Source organism: Callospermophilus lateralis, chromosome 3, assembly GCF_048772815.1.
Source record: "Callospermophilus lateralis isolate mCalLat2 chromosome 3, mCalLat2.hap1, whole genome shotgun sequence".
NCBI classification, from domain to species: Eukaryota; Metazoa; Chordata; class Mammalia; order Rodentia; family Sciuridae; genus Callospermophilus; species Callospermophilus lateralis.
Window position 1 is genome coordinate 11,780,413 of NC_135307.1, and position 18,944 is coordinate 11,799,356.

General features: G+C 53.4%; 1 protein-coding gene and 1 long non-coding RNA gene across 3 annotated transcripts; one reads left to right on the forward strand and one right to left on the reverse strand.

Moving 5' to 3' along the window:
• Positions 1-6,457: 6,457 nt before the first annotated feature.
• On the reverse strand, positions 6,458-15,703 carry LOC143395021 (putative serpin A13). 2 transcript variants are annotated; one of them, XM_076849712.2, is made up of 5 exons: positions 15,189-15,698; positions 13,338-13,927; positions 11,980-12,250; positions 11,116-11,236; positions 6,458-7,857 (listed from the first exon to the last, which is right to left on the reverse strand). In XM_076849712.2, the coding sequence occupies exons 2-5, from the start codon at positions 13,891-13,893 to the stop codon at positions 7,648-7,650; spliced, it is 1,158 nt and encodes a 385-aa protein (XP_076705827.2). In that variant the 5' UTR covers positions 13,894-13,927; positions 15,189-15,698; the 3' UTR covers positions 6,458-7,647. The 2 variants fall into 2 exon arrangements, with proteins under 2 accessions (XP_076705827.2, XP_076965233.1); XM_077109118.1 differs by lacking the exon at positions 6,458-7,857 and adding an exon at positions 8,370-10,819 and having other exon boundaries at positions 15,189-15,703.
• On the forward strand, positions 14,297-18,562 carry LOC143395022 (uncharacterized). The gene is made up of 3 exons (XR_013090730.2): positions 14,297-14,575; positions 15,797-15,936; positions 16,680-18,562. It is a non-coding gene; the product is annotated as an uncharacterized LOC143395022 (long non-coding RNA).
• The last annotated feature ends 382 nt before the right edge of the window (positions 18,563-18,944 follow it).

An 18,944-nucleotide genomic window follows, 5' to 3' on the forward strand; every position in this document is an offset into this window, starting at 1 on the left:
TAGCAGCCAAGGGCAGAAACTCATTCCAAACTACCTTGGACAAGGCACTTTGCCTGTCTGAGACTCTGTTTCCTGTAAAACAAGTCCCACCCTCAGAGGGTTGGTGCTCTTGGATGGAACCACTTGAAACTGTTAACAACCACTTTTGATCTGCGAAAATGTGATTCCACAGAGTTCAGTCTAGTATTTTAACATTTTACTCCTTTTTTTTTTTTTTTTTTTTTTTTTTTTTTAGTTGTAGATGGACACAATACCTTTATTTTATTTGTTTATTTCTATGTGGTGCTGGGGATCAAACCCAGTGCACCACACATGGTCGGCAAGCGCTCCACCACTGAGCCACAACCCTCGCCCACATTTTATTCTTTTCAATAAAGGTCATGTATTATATTTCCACTGCAGTATAGTTTAATAGTTTGAAGTGCTGGTTTATAATTTCCTAACTTGGGGGTTGCCACATGCTTCCTTAGGTCTTGAGGGTCCTGCTGTTCGAACAAAGTGCACGTCTGTCTGCAGAGTACCCCTTACTGCTGGCCCAGGGTGTGCATGACTCGGGTTCAGGGACTGATTTCTTCCAGCCCACATATGGTTATTTCTCTCTGGATATTGGCCAGCCTTGGGGTTGGCTTCCGAAGGCTAGGGCTGGGTGACAAGCTCTGCCAAGGTGCTGGGAAACCCAGGACTCCAAAGGCAGAAGTGGGTCCTAGAGCCAACCTGATGAGCCTGGGCAGGCGTCTGGAGAAGGGGCTGAGTGGCCTGGCTGCGTGGTCAGGGCTCCTTGGCCCAGGGTTCTGGGTCTGAGCATTTCTGAGTGGGGCTGATTCCCCAGCGTGCTGGAGAGTGCCGTGGACCGTCAGATTACTGTGGGTACAGGATGTTTTGTCCTTGACTTGGAGACTTTTATTTATTGTTCCACTTCCTGTTGGGTTTCTCTGTCAAGACACAGCATCAAAGAATTTGAACATGAACTTTGTGTGCACATGAAAGCATTACGTCACCAGGGCTGGCCCTTTCCCATAACCACGTAGGGTAAAAATGTCACGTCGCTGGTCCTTGGGAGTCATTTGGCACAAGGACTGTATTGTGGAAGAGCTGAGGGGGATGAAATGAGAAGGCGGGTCCTTGTTTAGGAATCAAGATCCTCTGAGTCACGAATTCACAAGACGGAGGGACTTCAGGAGCCCACAGTCCAGCTGCCGGTTAACGGGGGAATCCATGACATTGATTTGAAGTGATTAAAGGCTCTGACTCTCGGTGGTTCCTCTTAAGAAATCTTGGGCAAGGCTCTCCATTTTCTGTCCCCCTCAAAGGCAAGACGCTGTGTCGATGACTGTCCTCGGCTCGTGGGCCTCGGGCTTAGCAGGGGGAAGGCGCTCCACAGGGACATTGTGGAAGGGTCTCCATCCATTCTCAATAGCAGTGTCCTGGCGAAAAAGACCAGGGCTTTCCAGTGAGGGCTGGTGACAGCACATAGATCCAGAGCACCTGGCCAGGCAGGCCGTGGGACACGCCTTCAAAGAGAGGGACAATGGAAGGACGGCTGTGAGTGAGGTGTTGGTTCCGGAACGCCTCTCAGGAGCTGAAGGCAGGTTGGGAAGGGCAGAGAGGAACAGGGAGCAGGGCTGCTTCCACGGGGGAGGGGGAGGGGGAGGCGTTGGCTAGTGACAGGGTGTGTGTCCTGCTGCTGCCGAGAGGCTTCCTGGTGTGGTTCAGGTCCGCAGACAGCAGGCACAGCGAGCAGGGAGGCAGACATCAGGGATTCGCGTCAATCCCCCAGTGAAACTCGGATTCAACTTGGGGTCTTCCTGATTCTCACGCTCCTCCTGCCACCCTATGGACAGCTGCTCCCTGGTGGGCCCTGCAGGATGGGGGCTTCGTCCCCACCCTCTCCAGAAGCCCCCCGGGTCCTGGATGTATCGTTGCCATTCCCCAAAGTGATATTCATCTACGTCGGGTTAGCGGGTTAGGGGAATAGGAAATTCTCCATCTGCAGCGTTCACGATGGTTCTCGGCTTTCTTAGGGCAAAGGCAGCTTCTAAGATAAGAGGGTGGAGAGTCCGCGTGCCTTTCTGGGGGAACTGGGGGTTTACTCAGAAAACAAAGCCACACCTCTCTGCCAAGATGGAATGGGAGCTGACCTTCTAAGAGACACCAAGCTCGGGTCTTAAGCTTTTCTATGGGAAGATCACCAAAATAAACTGAGGGCTTCCAAAGGGACTATTCATCTTATGCTTCAGAAATAAAAGAAACTCGATGCAGCAGGAAATTATGGTCCATCGCCTTGAACCTTCTAGGTATGAGATTTCCGAGGCATCTAGGGTGACAGTACTTGGTTTTTGTTCCCATCCTTATTTCAGGTTGGCTTTTGAGTAGGTAAAGTCTTCCCCTAATCCTCTCCCAGGCACCTAAGCCCCTTTCCCAAGGCAAACACTTAGGAGTACCTATTCATACACAAAGGGCAGCCCATATCCCCACTGGTCTGCGTCCTTGGTGTACAATGGTGACCTTTCTGTGTCACTTCACGGAGGACCACAGAGTTTATTAATTCTTCTTGTCTGCATCATATCCATTGTGTGCACCGAACATCATTCATATAAACCGTTGGCCACTGGGCAGAGGTGCACAGAGGTGAACATCTGGCTCCAACTACCTCCACTTAAAGGTGATGTGCTTCTGTCACATTGGTTCACTGAAGCAAATCCCAAGGTCAGGAGGAGAGAGCAATGAGAATACCTGTGAACAGCAGCAGTGATCACTCACAAAACTTACAGAGTCAACGTTTTCTTTCCAGATGATAACTGCTGTCTCAGCCCTACGTAATGACCGACCCACTTTTCTCCACTGATTTGAAGTATCTTTTTAGATTCTCACTCTATTGCCTATTTGGACAATTTACATGTTCCCTGTTCTGTTTTATCGATCGGTCTTTCTACTCACGGAGGGCACAGTTTTAATCACAGTCGTGAACTGCACGCCATTTTGATGGCCAGCTGTCCACACGACAGTGGTCCTACAAAACGCCACCTTGTGAAGCTGCAGCATCTTGGCTTGGGTCTGTCACTCTGATGTTCGCACGTTGGTGACATCACCTCATGATGCATTTCTTAAAATGTATCTCTGTTGTTAAGCTATATATGTTTTATAGTTAAAGATCATAATATTACTGCTAAGGGTTTTAGAATATGCTTTAGTATTTTGTAGAGCTAGTCCTCCCTCCAAAGCCTTTTTTTTTCCCCAGAATTTTACTGACTTTTTAATGACTTATTTTTCACAGGAATCTATTTATTTGTTTGTTTGTTTACTTGTTTATTTATGGCACTGGGGATTGAACCCCGGGACACTTGAGCACTGAAGTACATCAGTACCCCTATTCTATTATTTTGAGCCAGCGTCTTGCTACATTGCTGAGGCTGGCCTTGAACTTGGACCCTCCTGCCTCAGGCTCCCGAGTCAGGGGGGTTACAGGGGTGGGCCACCAGGCCTGGCTTCAGAGGAATCTTAGAACCAGCCTGTCCTCAGGGCGTGCTGCGTGCTCCTACCCAAGGCCTCCAAGGGCCTTCTGATTGCCCACGGCTTCATGTTCTTGAGCAGCCCTTAAGATTCCTCCTCACCTCGGCTCGCTGACGTCACAGGTTGGTTCCTGAGGGTTTGTCACTGTTATTGTAAGAGAAAAAGGCCATTCTCCCTGCCTCCCTTCTTCTCCCTCCTCTTCTCCATCTCCTTTTCCTTATTTTTCCTTCTCCTGCTCCTTTTCTGTGAAAGTTATTAATTTCTCCAAACCCTTTTTAAGTCACTAACCTGGAGGCAGAGAGCAGGAAACAGGCCCAGCCCACATCAGCTTGAGGCCAGTCCACTTGCTCCAGGACTGTTTCCTTCCTGCTCTCACAGGCACCGACGATGGCCTTGGGCTCTGTGGCTGCTATTTCCAAGGTTCTTTTCTTGGGGAGTTTGCCAAGGGGGCGGCAGTTTGATATTAGGCCATAAAAGCATCTTTTTGAGAACTCCCAGCTTAAGCAACACAGGTGCTTCCCAAGCAGTGAAGCAAACAGAAATGTCACCCGAACCAGGGACCTAACCCAGGGCTCCAAATATCCCGTGCTCTGGGCGAGAGCTTTGGCACCGCTGAGCCCAGCCCCGGGTGTTAGAGCTGAAGGGAACTTAAACTTAGCTAGAGCAGTGCTTCTCAGCCCTGGCGGCCTACGGGGATCACCAGGGATTGTGACGAACACAGATTCCCAGGCTCACCCCAGGCCAACGACATCAGAACTGAGGGCGTGAGGTCCAGGGATCCTGGTCACTAGAAGGCCCCTCAAGTGTTTTGTTGCACAGGTCAGGTGGAGAACCAGCCCTCAGACGAACACCCTCACTGAGCAGGAGAGGAGGACCTTGGCAAGAGAACCCCCACGGCCAGGCTGAGCCAGAACAGGCGTCCAGGACCCCCAGTCTAGGAGCAGCAGCCGGGGCCCCCTGAGGCCGCCTGTGACCAGTGCACCCAGTGCTTTGGTGCCCTGATCCACAAGGAGGGGGTATGAAACCCGCTGGGCAAGTTGCCCAACATCACACCGCCTAGAGGGCAGCATGCAGGGGACAACCGTGAGCCCCCAGCCAGCTTCTCACCCCCATCACCTAGGGGCCTGGGGATACTTATTTCTCCTTCCCGTAGAAATAAGAAGTCACATCATGTGACCGCTAGGAATTGTGTGAAATCTGAACATTTTCAGGACTGCAACTCACCCCTTCTCCCTTGAGATCCTAAATAGACAGGGAGCAGAACCACGCGCCTGGAGCAGGGTGGGGACACCGAGGGCCACAAGCTGGTCCCTCGGAGAAGCAGGGGTTGTTCTCCGCTAGCGGGGGCAGCGGGTGAAGATTGAAGGAGAAGAGGAGCCAGAGAACTGTGAGCCACTGAGGACCTGCAGCTTGTCCCCACTTCTGGGCTCACGTGAAGAGTGCGGCAGTGAACCTGGGCAGAGACCTCTCTGGGATCCTGCTTCCGAGTCTTTTGTACCCAGAAGTGGGATTGCGGGATCAGACGGTGGGTCCGTGTGTAACGTTGTGAGGAGTCACCGTCCCTGCCACAGCTGTCACCCCATCTTACATTGCTACCAGCAGCGCACACCAAGTACTCTGGCTTCTCCACAAACTCACCTGATCTTATTTATTGATAATAGCCATCCCAACAGACAGGAGGTGCTACCTCATGAGGTTTTGTTTGTTTGTTTGTTTTGGGGTACTGAGGTTTGAACCCAGGGCTGCTCTACCACTGAGCTACATCCCAGCCCTTTGTATTATTATTATTATTATTATTTGGAGACAGGGTCTTGCTAAGTTGCTGAGGCTGACCTTGAATTTGCGATCCTCCAGCCTCAGCCTCCTGAATTGCTGGGGTTACAGGTGTGCACCACTGTGCTGGCTTTGCTGTGAGGTTTTCATTTGCATTTCCCAGTGACGGGGTGTTCAGCATCTTTCCATTTGCCCATTGTCTTTTGTATGTCTTTTTGGAGAGTAGTCCTTCCCCCACTTTTTACCCCCCACATTTTTATTGGTGCATTATAGTTGTACTTAAGATGGGACCTGTTGTTACGTATTCATACATGTACGTAGTGCAGTGATATAACTCGGCCAATATCACTCCCCAGCATTCCCCTCCCTTCCTCCTCCCACTCCTTGGTCCCTTTCCTCTGCTCATCTCCCTTTGATCTTCATGAGATCCACCCCCACCTTTCTTTTCCTTTTTCCTCTCTAGCTTCCGCATATGAGAGTGAACACCTGACCCTTGACCTTCTGGATTTGGCTTATTTCACTTAACATAATAGTCTCAAGTTCCCTCCATTTTCCTGCTGGAACTCACAGCAGACCTGGGAGGTCCCAAGAGCACAGAAGGGAGCAGGGGAGAATTCCACCCTCACACGCGTGCACACGTGGAGCATGCTGGACTCTTCTGTGAAAGCCTGAATTGTCCAGGGGTGTTGGGGTCCGAGATGGCAGCCCCTGGGCTCTGACCATTCCTCCAAACATGCTATGTTGGCCTGATCTTATAATTTCTTTCCTCTTAAAATATAAAATCAGCTCCACCCTCCACCAAATGCCCCCAAACCCTACCCTAAAGCAGCCGCTTAGATCAAGGTATCAGGGCCCTCCTCACTGGGGTGTCGGGTGCCAGATGACTTTGTCTTCTCCATGGGCTCTCTGTCAGGGTGGGTTCCTACCCCCATTCCCACCCCCATCATTTAAGTTCTGTGAGCACATGCCCAGTGCCTGGCATTCAGCAGGCACTTCTGCCGTGCGACCAGCGCACGAGCTTCATAAAGAAGGCTCAAAGCATAGAAATGTACTAGTGAGTTCCCAGCTCCGGAGACAGCTTCTCCTAGCTCCCCCTCCAGCCACCTAATGCGGTGGCGAGGTTTACAGAAGAGACTAGCGAGAGAGGGAGTGCACGCCAGGGAGTGAGCTTTTATTGGGGAACAACTAGCGAGAGAGGGAGCGCACGCCAGGGAGTGTGTTTTTATTGGGGAACAAAAACTTCAAGGGAAAAATCCCATCCCATGAAGGTCGAGGGGGGCAGCATTCCAAGGTCAGGGTCAGTGATTGGCCTTCGGGTCAGTGGCCAGGCACACTCCACACGAACAAGCCCTCGCACCTGGGACAGGGTGGGGAAGGCTCTGACACAGTTGTCGAAGCGCCTCTCGCCCAGCCAGGGAGGTAGCTCAAATCACGTGCCGGGATGGCCTCCCACAGGCCTCGGCTGATGCTTGTGGAAAGAATGATGGAAGGGCCTTCAAGAGAGCCTACCCATCCTGTGCGGGATCCCTGCTGGCTCTGGCTCTTGGCCTCTCTTGGGCCGAGGAGCTGGGGCTCTGCTGGAATGGGCTCTTGTTGTCAGGCCTCAGTTGCTGCAGCCTCCACCCCCCACAGGGTCAGCAGGAGACACCCCTGGAGGCTGGCGGGAGCTGAGGCTGAGGCGGGTGTTCCCCAGCAGCCATTCATCCTTCCTTCTCAAGGAAGAGAAGCCCTGAGATTTGTCCTGCAGGTGGTCATCTGAGACAGACACTCCTTCTCTCTCCCTGCATCTCTGCAGTGGGGTGCACCGTGCAGCCAGAGATGTGTGTAACTTGTGGGCTGGATCATTCACGGGAATGGGTCTGTCCTTCCCCCTCTCCTGCCTGCTCCTTGCTGGTTGGAAGTTGGAGGCGCTGTGAGCCCTCTGCTAGCATGTAAGTGGAGAGGACCCTGGGATGGAGACCCACATGCTCCACCAGCCAGGGCAAGTGCTGCACAGAGGGTGTTCATCCATGGTGGCTGCCTGTGTGCACATGGTGGGCAGGGCCTGGATCCCTCTTATTCTTTGCACCTGTCGACACTCATGAAAACCGAGCAGTGAGCTGGACATCTGCCGCTTCTCATGAGACTTGATTCTGCAACAGAGGTGGTGGTGCGTGGGCCAAGGGTCATCTTTGTGGCTGCGTGAAACTGTCCAAGGGGTCTCGCCCTCTTCACTGAGGCAGAATAGCTCCCATTTCACTTCCAGACAAGAGACCCAGTCTCAGACAACCTGATGATGTCACCAGGGTGTCTTCACGGACGACTCCGGGTCCCAGTCAGGGTCTCCTCTCTGTTGGTTCTGAGTCACCCAGCGGGAGCAGAGCTCTACCCCAGCGGGTTCACCACCTTCCCCAGGAAAAGCACGCTGCCCGTTTCTGTGTGGAAAGTCATCACCAGGAAGGGCCGGCTGAACCCAGTGGCTGGAGGGGTGGGGGGCGCACGGTCAGGGTGGGGCCTGGGAGTGAGCTGGATGCTGGTGGCGGCCGCAGCCTCTGAGCCCTCCTCCTCCAGAGTCATGGTGGCCTTATGAGTCACCTGTACAAAAAATTCTGGAATCATCACTCAACCCCAATTTTCTTTCTCTTTCTTTGCATGACCCCATACTTGTCCATCCATCCACTTACCCCGTCACCCATCCTTGCATCTGCCTTTTGAGAAATTCACTCATTTATCCACCTAGTACTCTTAGATACACCTGTCCTTCGATCATCGATCCACTGACCCATTTATTCAGCAAACCATAATCCATCCACCTAACCTGTCAACTATCTGCTTAACTATGACTTTATTCATCTACTGCTTATGTGTTCATATAGCCATCTACTCACCCATTCACTTGTCCATCATCCATCAATCATCCATCAATCATCCATCCACAATCCATCCATCCATCCATCCACCATCCATCCCTCATCCATCCATCCATCCATCCATCCATCCATCCACAATTCATCCATCTTCCCCCCCATCCTCCATGCATCACCCATACACTCCATCCATCTCCCCCCCCCCCCCCCCCGTGCATCACCACCCATCCATCCTCCCTACGTGATCCCTTCTGTTCCTGATCCACCCCTCTCTCTGCCCCTCTGTTTAAGTTTCCACTGCTGGCATCTGCATTATGCAGGTTGCAGTGTATTTTGAATATCACCACGGCATCTACCCACCCGTTTCTCCACTCATTTCTTCCTGTGTCCATACAATGACTCTTCCACCCCTCCTGTACTGATTCTTTCATTCACATTATTTTGATCATTTGTTTCCATTCATTCCATCCCTAATTCGTTCATGAATAGATTCAGTAAATATTTATGGAGTATATAGGATCCACAGTGACAAGCACAGCAGGGGGCTATGGGCACGACTCTCGCAAGGCCCTTGTGTTTGACAGGGCAGAGAAGACATCCAAAACCCAGGGCGGGGGCTTGCCAGGGGAGACCGGTTCTGCTTCAGGAGCAAGGGTGGGGGATAAGGTCAGGGGAAGCTCCACAGAGGAGGTAGAATCTGGATTTTTGGAGATGAGTGAAGACACTTCAGGTGGTTTTTTTTGTATGTTTGTTTGTTTTAAAGTCCAAGCCAAGACAGGGAGGGGGAAGCCGAGGACATCTATGGCCCCATGAGATTCAGTGGAGTGGTGCGGCACAGAGAGTAGGGGACAGGGCTGGCCAGGTGGCTAGGATGAGACGATGGAGGAAGCAGATCAGTGAGGAGTGGGCTTCATCCTGGGGTTGGCAGGAGACTTCTGAAGAATATGCTTCCATGGAAACCAAGGAGTGCTTAGAGTGGAAAGAGGTGAAGGAGGACCAGCAAGACACTGGGCGGGGCCACGGGATGAGGGCGGGGCCACAGAAAGAGGGAGGGGCCTGGCTCTAGGATCCCGCTCCGTTCTGGCCGGTGATGGGTACCGCGGTCACAGGTGAGGTCCGAGACCACACATCACCCTCCCGTGAGCTGATGGGTCGAGAGAAGATCACAGGGGGCCTCAAGTTCTGGGTGCAAGAGAAACGGGACTGGGAGGAGCTGAACGGGAACCATCTCCCTCATTCATAGAGCGGTCACAGCCTCCTGAGGGCACTGTGGACACCCGTACAAGCCTGGACTTGGGAACTATCTGCCCAGGTCCAAATCCCAGCTCCACCTGTTCCCCCTCATCCATCGCCTTTCAGCTGCTCTGTGCTCTCACCCCTGTATAATTTATTATCTTTTTCTAACTTAGGGGAATTCATGACATCACTCTTCTGTTAAAGCCCTCGATGGAGTTCTGTCTCATTCTTGGGGAAATCAAAGTCTTATTGATCTTGAAGAGTTCTGTCCTCTCCACCTCCCACGGCACTTCTTCTTGTCTACTGTGTTCCAGCCTCACTGGCTTTGGATGGCATGGGCATGCCTCAGGGCCTTTGCACATATTGAGCACTCTACCAAGAACTCCTTTCCTCCCCTTATTCAGGTCACTTTCCCATCAAGAACTCCAAGACTAGTGTTCCTTGGACAGACCCCATCCCCACCCGCTTACACTGCTACATCTGTGGGTTTATTGCCACCTGACCTATTGCAGGTCTGTTTGTGTGCTCATGGTCTGTCCTGCCGCTGCATCCACCTGATGCTAACTTTGCTCCGCTCATGGCTCTGTCTTTGTACCCCAGCTCTGTCCAGGGCCAACCAATTCCTCACTCCACCATCACATCTCTTTATCACCACTGCTGAGTGTGAAAGTTCACCCAGCCTGAAGCTGGAGGACCCTGTGCTGCTGTGACATTGGACCAGGTGTCCCCCTGAGACAGGGTCCGGGGTCCCAATCGTTCAGATGAGGAAACAAAGGCCCAGAGAGGTGATGTAGCCCAAGGCCACACAGCTAAGGTGAGACAAAGCCAGGTCTCAGGCCTGCCTGGCCTCAAACCCACGGTCCCCTCTGGGGTGTGTGTGACATGCAGGTAAGGGGGAGGTGCCCAGGGCTGGTTGAGGAGACAAATGCAGGTCCTGGTGCTCAACGACTTGCCCCGGGCTCAGATCCTGGCTGGACACTAACTAGCGAGGTCACTGGGGGTGATTCCCTTGGCCCCTCCAAGGCCCGTGTCGAGAGTCATTGCCAGGAGCAGGACTAAGAGGCAGGCCTTTGAGGGGATTAGACTGTGGGGGCTCTGATCTCACAAATGGATTGATGCCACCATGGGCGAGGGGCTGGTCACCACAGCAATGGGTTCCTGAAGGAAGGAGGATTGGGCCCATTTTCTCTCTGAGCTCTGGCTTGGACTTCTTCCTTGTTATGTCACAGCTTCACCAGGCGAAGCCCCTTCACCTCGGGCTCCCCAGCCTCCGGCACCATGAGGTAGTCAGTTTACAGACACCTGGTCCCTGGTAGTCTGTTACTGAAGCAGCACAGGAACTAATACACTGCAAGCTCAATCTCATCGACAAAATGGGATGGCAGCTCTTGCCTCATCTGTCCACTGGGGGGTGCTGGTGTGGCACCTGGCTGGGGCTGGGCCTGGTGAATGTCCTTGAGAAGGGGACAGGGAGGTGTGGGGGTGAGGCTGTCACCCTCCCCCAGCCTCCAGCTCTGCCCTCTGCTTCCTCCCTGGCAGGGGCCTGGCTCTGTGGGTTTCCTTTCATTCCTTCCTGGGGCCTGGCCTGACCTGAGCCAGCTCCAGAGAGAGCCCGGCGTCTTGGCACAGGGGGTTGCAGTGATGTGGAACGGGGGCGGCGAAGGTTAAGGCAGACAGCATGTCACCTTGAGTGGGTCCCGCAGCTTCCAGGGCTTGTCAGAAGCCCCCACTGGGCCCCGCCTGGACTTACCCTAGAGATGCCCAGTCCAGGCTGCCCCGGGAGGCCTCCGCCCACGGGCACTCGTGGGAGGAGCATCTCCAGTCTGCTGGTGCTGGAAATGGAAAATTTGGGGAAGTAGAAGTCGAGTTCTCTGTGGAGAGACAGAAATTGGTTTGCTGAGCAGATCTGGGAAGGGCCTGTGTGAGTCCCAGGGAGCCCCTTCCGCCCCAGCTCTCCAGCCAGCCCTGCGGCCTCTCCCTGTGGCCTCTCCCTGTGGCCTCTCCCTGCCTCTGGTCTCTGCCCCACTCACCCCCTGCCAGTCGGGGCGGGGTGACAGCTTTCTGTGGTGCCCAGCTCCTGTGCTCAGCGTCTGCCTCGTGCCTGCATGTCCAGGGCCCGGGGCTCCAGCCCGTGCACCTGTCCACACGCCTCCCTGTTCCTGCCTCCCGGGCTCCCTGGACCGGCCAGGCCGCTCCTCATTCCTGGACGCCCTGTCTCACCAGGCCTCTTGGGTCCTTTTCTTTCTCAGGGACACGGCTGGGCGGGGGCTTGCTGAGCAGGCTGCCGGACCCCAGCACGGGCAGGGTACTACCATAGAACAGAGTGACCGTTTACACGTCCCTGTGGTTATCACTGGCCTTCCACCTCTGAGGAAACCCGAATCCTGGGAGGGGAGGCCCTTGCCCAGGGCGCTGCCTGGTCTGCAGCAGAGCCGGGACCAGAACTGGATTCCAGAGTCTTGGTCCAGGGCCCATAATGGTGCCTTCAGGGAGACCAGGGACCTCACCTAGAGGTGACATTGTCTGGGCCAGGTGTGACCAGGCCCAGGAGTGGCAGGGCCGTGGGGCCTGGGCAGGGAGGTGAGGCCCTGCCTCCGGCCTGCTGGGAGCCCACCTGGTCCTGAGCAGACTGTCCCACTTGATCAGCGTCTCGGGCAGCAGCGCCCCCTCCACCTGCCCCAGCTTGCCCCGGTTGGGGAAGACGAAGAAGGTGGTGGCGTTCCCGGCGTGGTCCATCTGCAGCACGGTGCACTGCAGCTCGGGGTCGTGGAGGAAGCGGCGGCTGGCCTTCTGCTTCACCATGGGGACCTGCACGGCCCTGCGCTCGTCCAGGAAGAACGCCTTCAGGCTGGTGGCCCCGGGGTCGAAGGGCTGTGCCCACTCAGCTGAGGGGGAGGGAAATGCCACATTGTCCTTGCAGAGAACAGAGGAGGGCCCGGGGTTACCTGTGACTTGTCCACCCACTGAGCTGGGGTGGGGCTGAGGCACTGAGTCCTGGAGTCACACCTGGATGCAGAGCCCAGCTCCACGACCCGCTCCTGACCAGGCCCTTATTACCCAGGTGACCCCAGGGGGCTGAGCCCTCGTCCTGTGTGAGCTTCTCTCTTTCTGTTTTTACGATAATTTAATAGTGTTACCATTGCAAAGGTACTACCACCCTGCTACACCTGGGATTTTGAATGTCCCCCAAGGCCCGTGTGTGGAAGGCTTGTCCCCAAGGTGGCTCAGAGGGACGTGGTGAAAATGTTAAGGGGTGGGGCCTGGTTGCAGGTCTGCAGGTCACTGGGGGACTGTGGGACCCCAGGCTCTCTCTCGTCCTCTCTTTTGCTTCCTGGGTGTGGAGTGAGCAGCTGTGCTCTGTCCGGTGAGGGGCCCTGGTGTGCTGCCTGAGCTCAGGCCCAAAGCAATGGGCTGAAACCTCCCATCAGTCGGGACGGGCTAGTGACGGACACCGACCCCGCAATGGTGGGAGTGCAGCCCTCTTTGCTCTTTTGGAAAAAATAAAGGAACCTCTGCTTCAGGACTCTCTTGGTGAACCCACATTTCCTGGGACCTTCCAGAGGAGGGGGACCCATGCCCTGTAATTCAGCCGTGACTCATAGGGCTGTGCACAGGGAAGACCCCAGCCCCCTGCAGCAGAGTCCCCTGTGGAGGAAGGGGGTCTGGTCCTCTGGGGACTTGCCCACCCACTGAGCCAGAATCCCTAGGGATGAGCTCTCCAGGGAGCTCTTAAGCACATTAAAGGTTTGGAGATTCTTATCTGAAAACAATCTCAACAATTAACATTAAGAAGTGGTGGGGAACCCCATCCCTGCAGGTAACAGACAGAAGCATCCAGGATTCGGGGGACAGACGCTGAGTGCCTTCCATCCAAAAGTCGAGGGAGGCTGAGGAAGCTCTATTGGTTGTGGGGAGCAGGAGGAGGACATGGCCAGAGCTGGGGACCCAGAAGGATCTCAGAGGCGCACTTACCTCTGAGAGCCACGTGATCCACCAGAACCTCAGCGGCTTCCTCCCCGAGGTCCTCCACCCAGGCCCCAAGCCTCCCCTGGGTCTGCTCCTCCACGTACTCCTGGATGTGTTTCTGGGTGGCCCCGGGGCCCAGGCTGCGGAAGCTTCTCTGGCCTGTGGTCAGGAGCAGGTGGGACCCCCGCGTGGGGAGCCTAAGCAGCAGATCCTGGAAGCCCTCCTGGATCTCGGCCTCGGACGTCACGGTGAGGTTGAACCCCAAGCCCTCCAGGAGCTGGGTCCTGCTGGCCGCCGGGGCCCCGAGGGAAACTGTGGCCAAGGCCAGGGAGATGCTTGCCGGGGAGAAGAGGATGTTCTCTCCAGGGGCGTCCAGCGCCAGCCGTCTGTACAGGCCGAAGGCAAAGTCGATGTTGCTCACGGAAATTCTGTGGCAGGGCAGGGCCGGCCTGGGAGGGCTGTCCTGGGGGCCAGGGTCCGTGAGCTCAGAGTCTCCTTGGGCCAGAAAAGGAGTTGCAGCCATGAGCACAGTGACCAGCGGCCACCACCCCGAGGCCTCCATCCTCTAGGGTCCTTGGTCTGAGGATGGAGGCGACCTGCAAGACAGCAATGAGCACCTCAGTGACCGCAGAACCCGCCATCTCTGCCACCTCTGCTCTGTGCCAGGCGTCCTCTGGTCACCCTCACCTCGGCCCAGTGGGGGAGACCTTGTTTTTACACCCCCATTTGAGAGATAAGAAGACAGATTTAGAAGGGTTGGGAAACTTGCTCAAGGTCCAGCAGCCGGTGGGCGGTGGAGCCAGGACTTCAGCCCAGCCTGGGGTGGCGCTGGTGGGTGAGGACGGCACCCGGCCATCGTCTGTCTGCACAAAGAATCCAGGGAGCCTGCAGGCAGCCCGGGTTGCACTGCACTGGGGACTTAGGGCCACTAGGGGCACTCCTGCCTCCTCCAGGCCTGTCCCTGGGCTGGGGAGTGGCCATGGGCCTCCACAACAGCTGAGCCCTTCACTCGTCCTTCCCGTGGCCTGGGGGCGGGGACTCCCATCAGGAGCCCCCCACAACCTCTCCTGCCTCCTGCTCTTCAGGCTCATCTGATAACTCAGCAGCCTCCCCCAGTGGACCCTTCTTTGAATCCTGGCTCCAACCAATACCAGATCTGTGCCTTGGGGGATCCACTTAGCCCAAATCCCAGATCCGATTCTCACTCCTGGTCTTGGACTTGCAGAGAGTCTGTGAAGAGGAAGGTGAGGAGGGGAGGGGAGGAGGGAGAGGAGGGGAGGGGAGGAGGGGAGGGGGGAGGGGAGGTGGGGAGGGGAGGGGAGGGGGGAGGAGGAGGTGGGGAGGGGAGGGGAGGAGGGGAGGGGAGGAGGGGAGGGGAGGAGGGGAGGGGGGAGGGGAGGTGCCTGGAGGAACCGGAGGAGAGGGGCGGCCTCAGTGACTTTATTTAATCACTTTGCCCCTTGGGATGTTGACTTCTGCTCTGTGGGCTGGTGCTGAGAACCCTCTTGTCACAGGGCTGTAGGAGCACAAAGGGACCCAGGAGGTGACACATGCTATTGTCCAAAGGGACCTGAGGCCTTGGTGGAGCCTGGAATCTATTTTAGTAAGGGCCTGGGTGGCCTTTCCTCCCCTAAGGAGCCACCGTGGTCCTGGGAATGGTAAATCAGAACATGCTCCTCTACCCTGGATGTCCCCGGCCCTTCACACTGGGACAAATCCTATGCCCTCATCCCACCACATGGAGAGGAAGCCCTACCTACCAGGATCTTGCTGGCCTCCCAACCTCACCTCTAATTGTCCTTCCCCTCCCTCCCTTGGCTCCAGCTGCTGCAGCCTTCTTGCAATTCTAGAACTTACCAGGCTTATGGCTGCCTCGGGTCCTTTGCACTTGCTGTCAGCTGTCTGGATCGGCTGTTCTTCAGTTCCTTCCACAGCTGGATTGCTTGCTTCATCCCTCCTCAGAGGCCCCTCCTCAAAGGCCACCATTTGCTGGCCTTGTTTATCCTGTATCCTGCTGCAATGACATGAGTATTTATCTGGCTCCCCACTGGAAGCCCCCTGAGGGCAGACACTCTGTCTCATTCACTGCTCAATTCCTGGTGCTCAGCAGGGTGTGTGCTCAGCAGAGGGATCGTGGTCTACCCTCTGCAAAACCCCATTTTCAGGCTTCGGCCTTCCCTGGCCCTCTGGGACCTCTCCCCCAGCACCAGGCCATTCCCAGCTCCCCTTGCGACAGTCCACTTGGCCCCTCTTTTCCCCTCTGGATTTGGGTAAATGATTGACAGGATCGATCCTCGGCACGTTCCCTTGCTCTGCCATCCATTTTCTGTGTGACCTTGGGCAGCCTTGGACCGCAGTGAATTTGAGCTCCCCCTCTGTATGGGGAAGGGCCAGCTGGCACACAGCCTCTAGGAAAGCCTCGTCTGTCTGCGAAGGTTTGTTCTGTATCGTTTATTTCTTGACAGAACCAGCCAGTCTGCTCTTGTCCGCCCGCGTGTTAGAAGGCGGTGAAAAATACCTGTGAGAACAACCGAGAGGAAGAGAGTTAATTTTGGCTGCACGAGGCTCAGCTCATGGTGGGCTGGCTTCATCGCTTAGCACCGAGGTGAGGCAGCATGTCACTGAGGAAGGGCCTGGGAGAGGACAGCTGCTCAGCTCACAGCAGCTGGGAAACAGAGATAGAGACAGACAGAGAGGCGGACAGAGACAGAGGAGGGACTGGGGAAGGTAAAACCTGCCAGGAGACGTCCCCAGTCACCCACTTCCTCCAACGAGGCCCGCTTCCTACAGTGCACATCATCTCTCAGTAATCCACTCTAATCCAGCAAGTGGATTAATCCACTGATGAGGTCAGAGCCCTCAAGACCCAAAGCCCCGTCTCTGGACATTGCCGCACTAGGGACCAAGTCTGCCGCACATAAGCCTTTGGGGGTCATGTCATAGACAGACCCTAACGGTCTATTTGCTGCTTGTTGAGCCTCTTGGTGGCTTTGGTGAGACACTGGTGCTTGCAGCCCCCAAATTCCTTCACTCACTCGAGTCTGCCATGGACCAGGACTAGAGCTATATTCTGGGGGCAAGAGGGGTGACACATGCCTGCTCACTCTGTGGGCTCAGGCCTAGGGGACAGGGGCACAGAGACAGAGGCAGAGCAGTGTGCTCTGCGTGCAGGGCTGGTGACAAGCCCATCTAGTGTCCCGACAGTTTGTGGAGCCAGTCATCCTTGCTCTGCTGGGCTCCCCTGGGTTGCGCAGAGCATGGCCTTATCTGGACTCTATTGCTCACCTGCCTTGACGTCCACACCCACGTCTGCCCAGCACCTTCCTTCTCTCTTCCCTCTGTTCCCAGGAGGAGAATGTGCGGGGGTCTGTCACGAGATTCATTTATTCCTTGGCGACACAAAGCCTCCTGCTTGCTGAGCTGGGGAGGAAGACACCATCCTGCCCTCGAGGATCAAGCTTTTTATTATGCAAAATTTCAAAAGTGTACAAAAATGGAAAGAGTAGCAAATAAGCCCCTGTATTTCCATCAGCAGATTCGGTTATTTTCAACAAAGATCAATACCATTTTGGGGTACCTCCTGATGTTCCCCCTGTGAAATGCTTTAAAGCAAATCCTACGTATCATTTCATGGTCACAGATTCAGAACATCAGAACCTGATAGCCTTATCACACCTCAAAAGCAATAATCCCTTAGTATCACAAATACCAAGTCATGGCTTCCCTAATACACAAGGCCTTCTCTCTCTCAATCTCTCTGTCTCTCTTCTCTCTGTTTGTGGTAAAATTCACATAAACAAAGTTATCCTTCTAAAGGGGTCAGTTTGGAGGCACTTAGCACACTCACAATGTCGTGCAAACACCACCTCTATCTAGTTCCATCACCCCTGGGGACTTCACTTCTTTTTATGGCATAAGATATTAGTGGGTAGCCATTCTGTTCCTCTGTGGGTGGACACTGGAGTTGGTCCTGCTTTGGGGCCGTTGTGAAGAACACTGCTGTGGACATAGGCTACAAGTGTCTATTCAAGTCCCCGCTGTCAGTGCCTCTGGGTCCATTTTGTTTTTGGAGCAAACAGAAACTGTTTCCCCTGGACACGGCGTCATGATCTTACATTGCCTCTGATGTGTGTGTGTGTGGGGGTTCCAATTTCTCCATATCCTTAATGACACTCGCTATTTTCCTTTTTAAATATATTTTGATTGGTAGATGGTGGTACTAGGGATAGAAGCCAGGGGCTTACACATACTAGGCAACTTTTTAAAACATTAAGGGTGACCTGCTGGATGTCACGTGGGTGCTCACTGGGGTCCGGGTTCGCATTTCCCTAATGACCAACGATGGTAGCATCCACTTAGGTGCTTGTTAGTTTGTGCGTCTTCTTTGGAAACATTGTATTTAAATTCGTTTCTTTTCCGTTTTTGATTGGATCGTGTGTTATTTTATTATTGAGTTGGAAGAATTCTCCAGGTGTTGAAGTGGGATTTCCTTATCATATCAAGAACTGGCAGATGTCTCTACCCATTCTGTAGGTTGACTTTGGACTCTCTTGAGAATGTCTTTTGAGGCACCAGAGTTTTCAATTTTGATAAAGTCCAGTTACCTGTATTTTTCTTTTCTTGCTTGTGCTTTTGGTGTCAGATGTAAGAATCTGTTGCAAATAAAAAACCTTGAAGACTTGCCCCTGTGTTTACTTTGAAGAGTCTGATAATCTTAGCTCTTAAAATTTAGGTCTTTGGTCCATTTCATATATGGTGGAGGTTAGAGGTCCCTCCTGACATCTCCTGTTGACTAAGGAATACAGCAAAGGACATTTTTTTTCTTTTGGTATCATATTAGTAATACACTTTATTATTATTATTTTTATTTGTTCTACTTAGTAGTCCATGACAGCAGAATGTATTTCAATTCATCGTACACAAATGGAGCGCAACATTTCAATTCTCTGGTTGTACACAGTGTAGAGACTCACCATTTGTGCAATCACACATGTAGCTATGGTAATGATGTGCATCTCATTCCACCATCTTTTGTACCCCCATGACCCCTCAGCACATGACTTTTAATTGAAAACTTTCTTGTTTGCACTTGTTAGTACTCTCAATGCTGTTTGAGAGGTGATACCTTGACACTTTGATTCACCATATATTCTCAATAAGATGGCCATGATCAGCACATAGAATATAATAAATATTTAGTGAATAAGTGAATGAATGAGTTGCTATGATTTTTGGTATAGGGTATGGTTACTGGTATCATTGGGTTTAGATCTTCTAATATGTTTGTTTTCTATTTTGTCTATCTGCATTTCGTTTTTTTTTTTCAAGTCTATTAACTTCTGTTTTGGGTTATTTGAGTCGTTTTCACATTTCCATTTTATCTCAATTGCTGACTCGTTTATACTTTGGTCTTATATTTTTTTTCAGTACTTTCTTGAAGCCCTGCAACATAAATTTTTGATTTATTATGGTGTGCTTTCAAATAACATTTTATCTCTTCAAGATATGTGTAAGAGCCTTTTATGAACGCACTTGCTTTTTTCTCCCTCTGGCCTTTATGCTACTGTTATTATTCTTTTATTTTGGAATATGAAATAAAATCCACAACACAAT

Coding starts and splice junctions, on each gene's coding strand:
- LOC143395021 (XM_076849712.2), bottom strand. CDS start 13,893: ATGGAGGCCTCGGGGTGGTGGCCGCTGGTCACTGTGCTCATGGCTGCA. Junction 12,251..13,337: donor GGATCACGTGGCTCTCAGAG/GTAAGTGCGCCT, acceptor CCTCCCCCTCAG/CTGAGTGGGCACAGCCCTTC. Junction 11,237..11,979: donor GACAGTCTGCTCAGGACCAG/GTGGGCTCCCAG, acceptor GTCTCTCCACAG/AGAACTCGACTTCTACTTCC.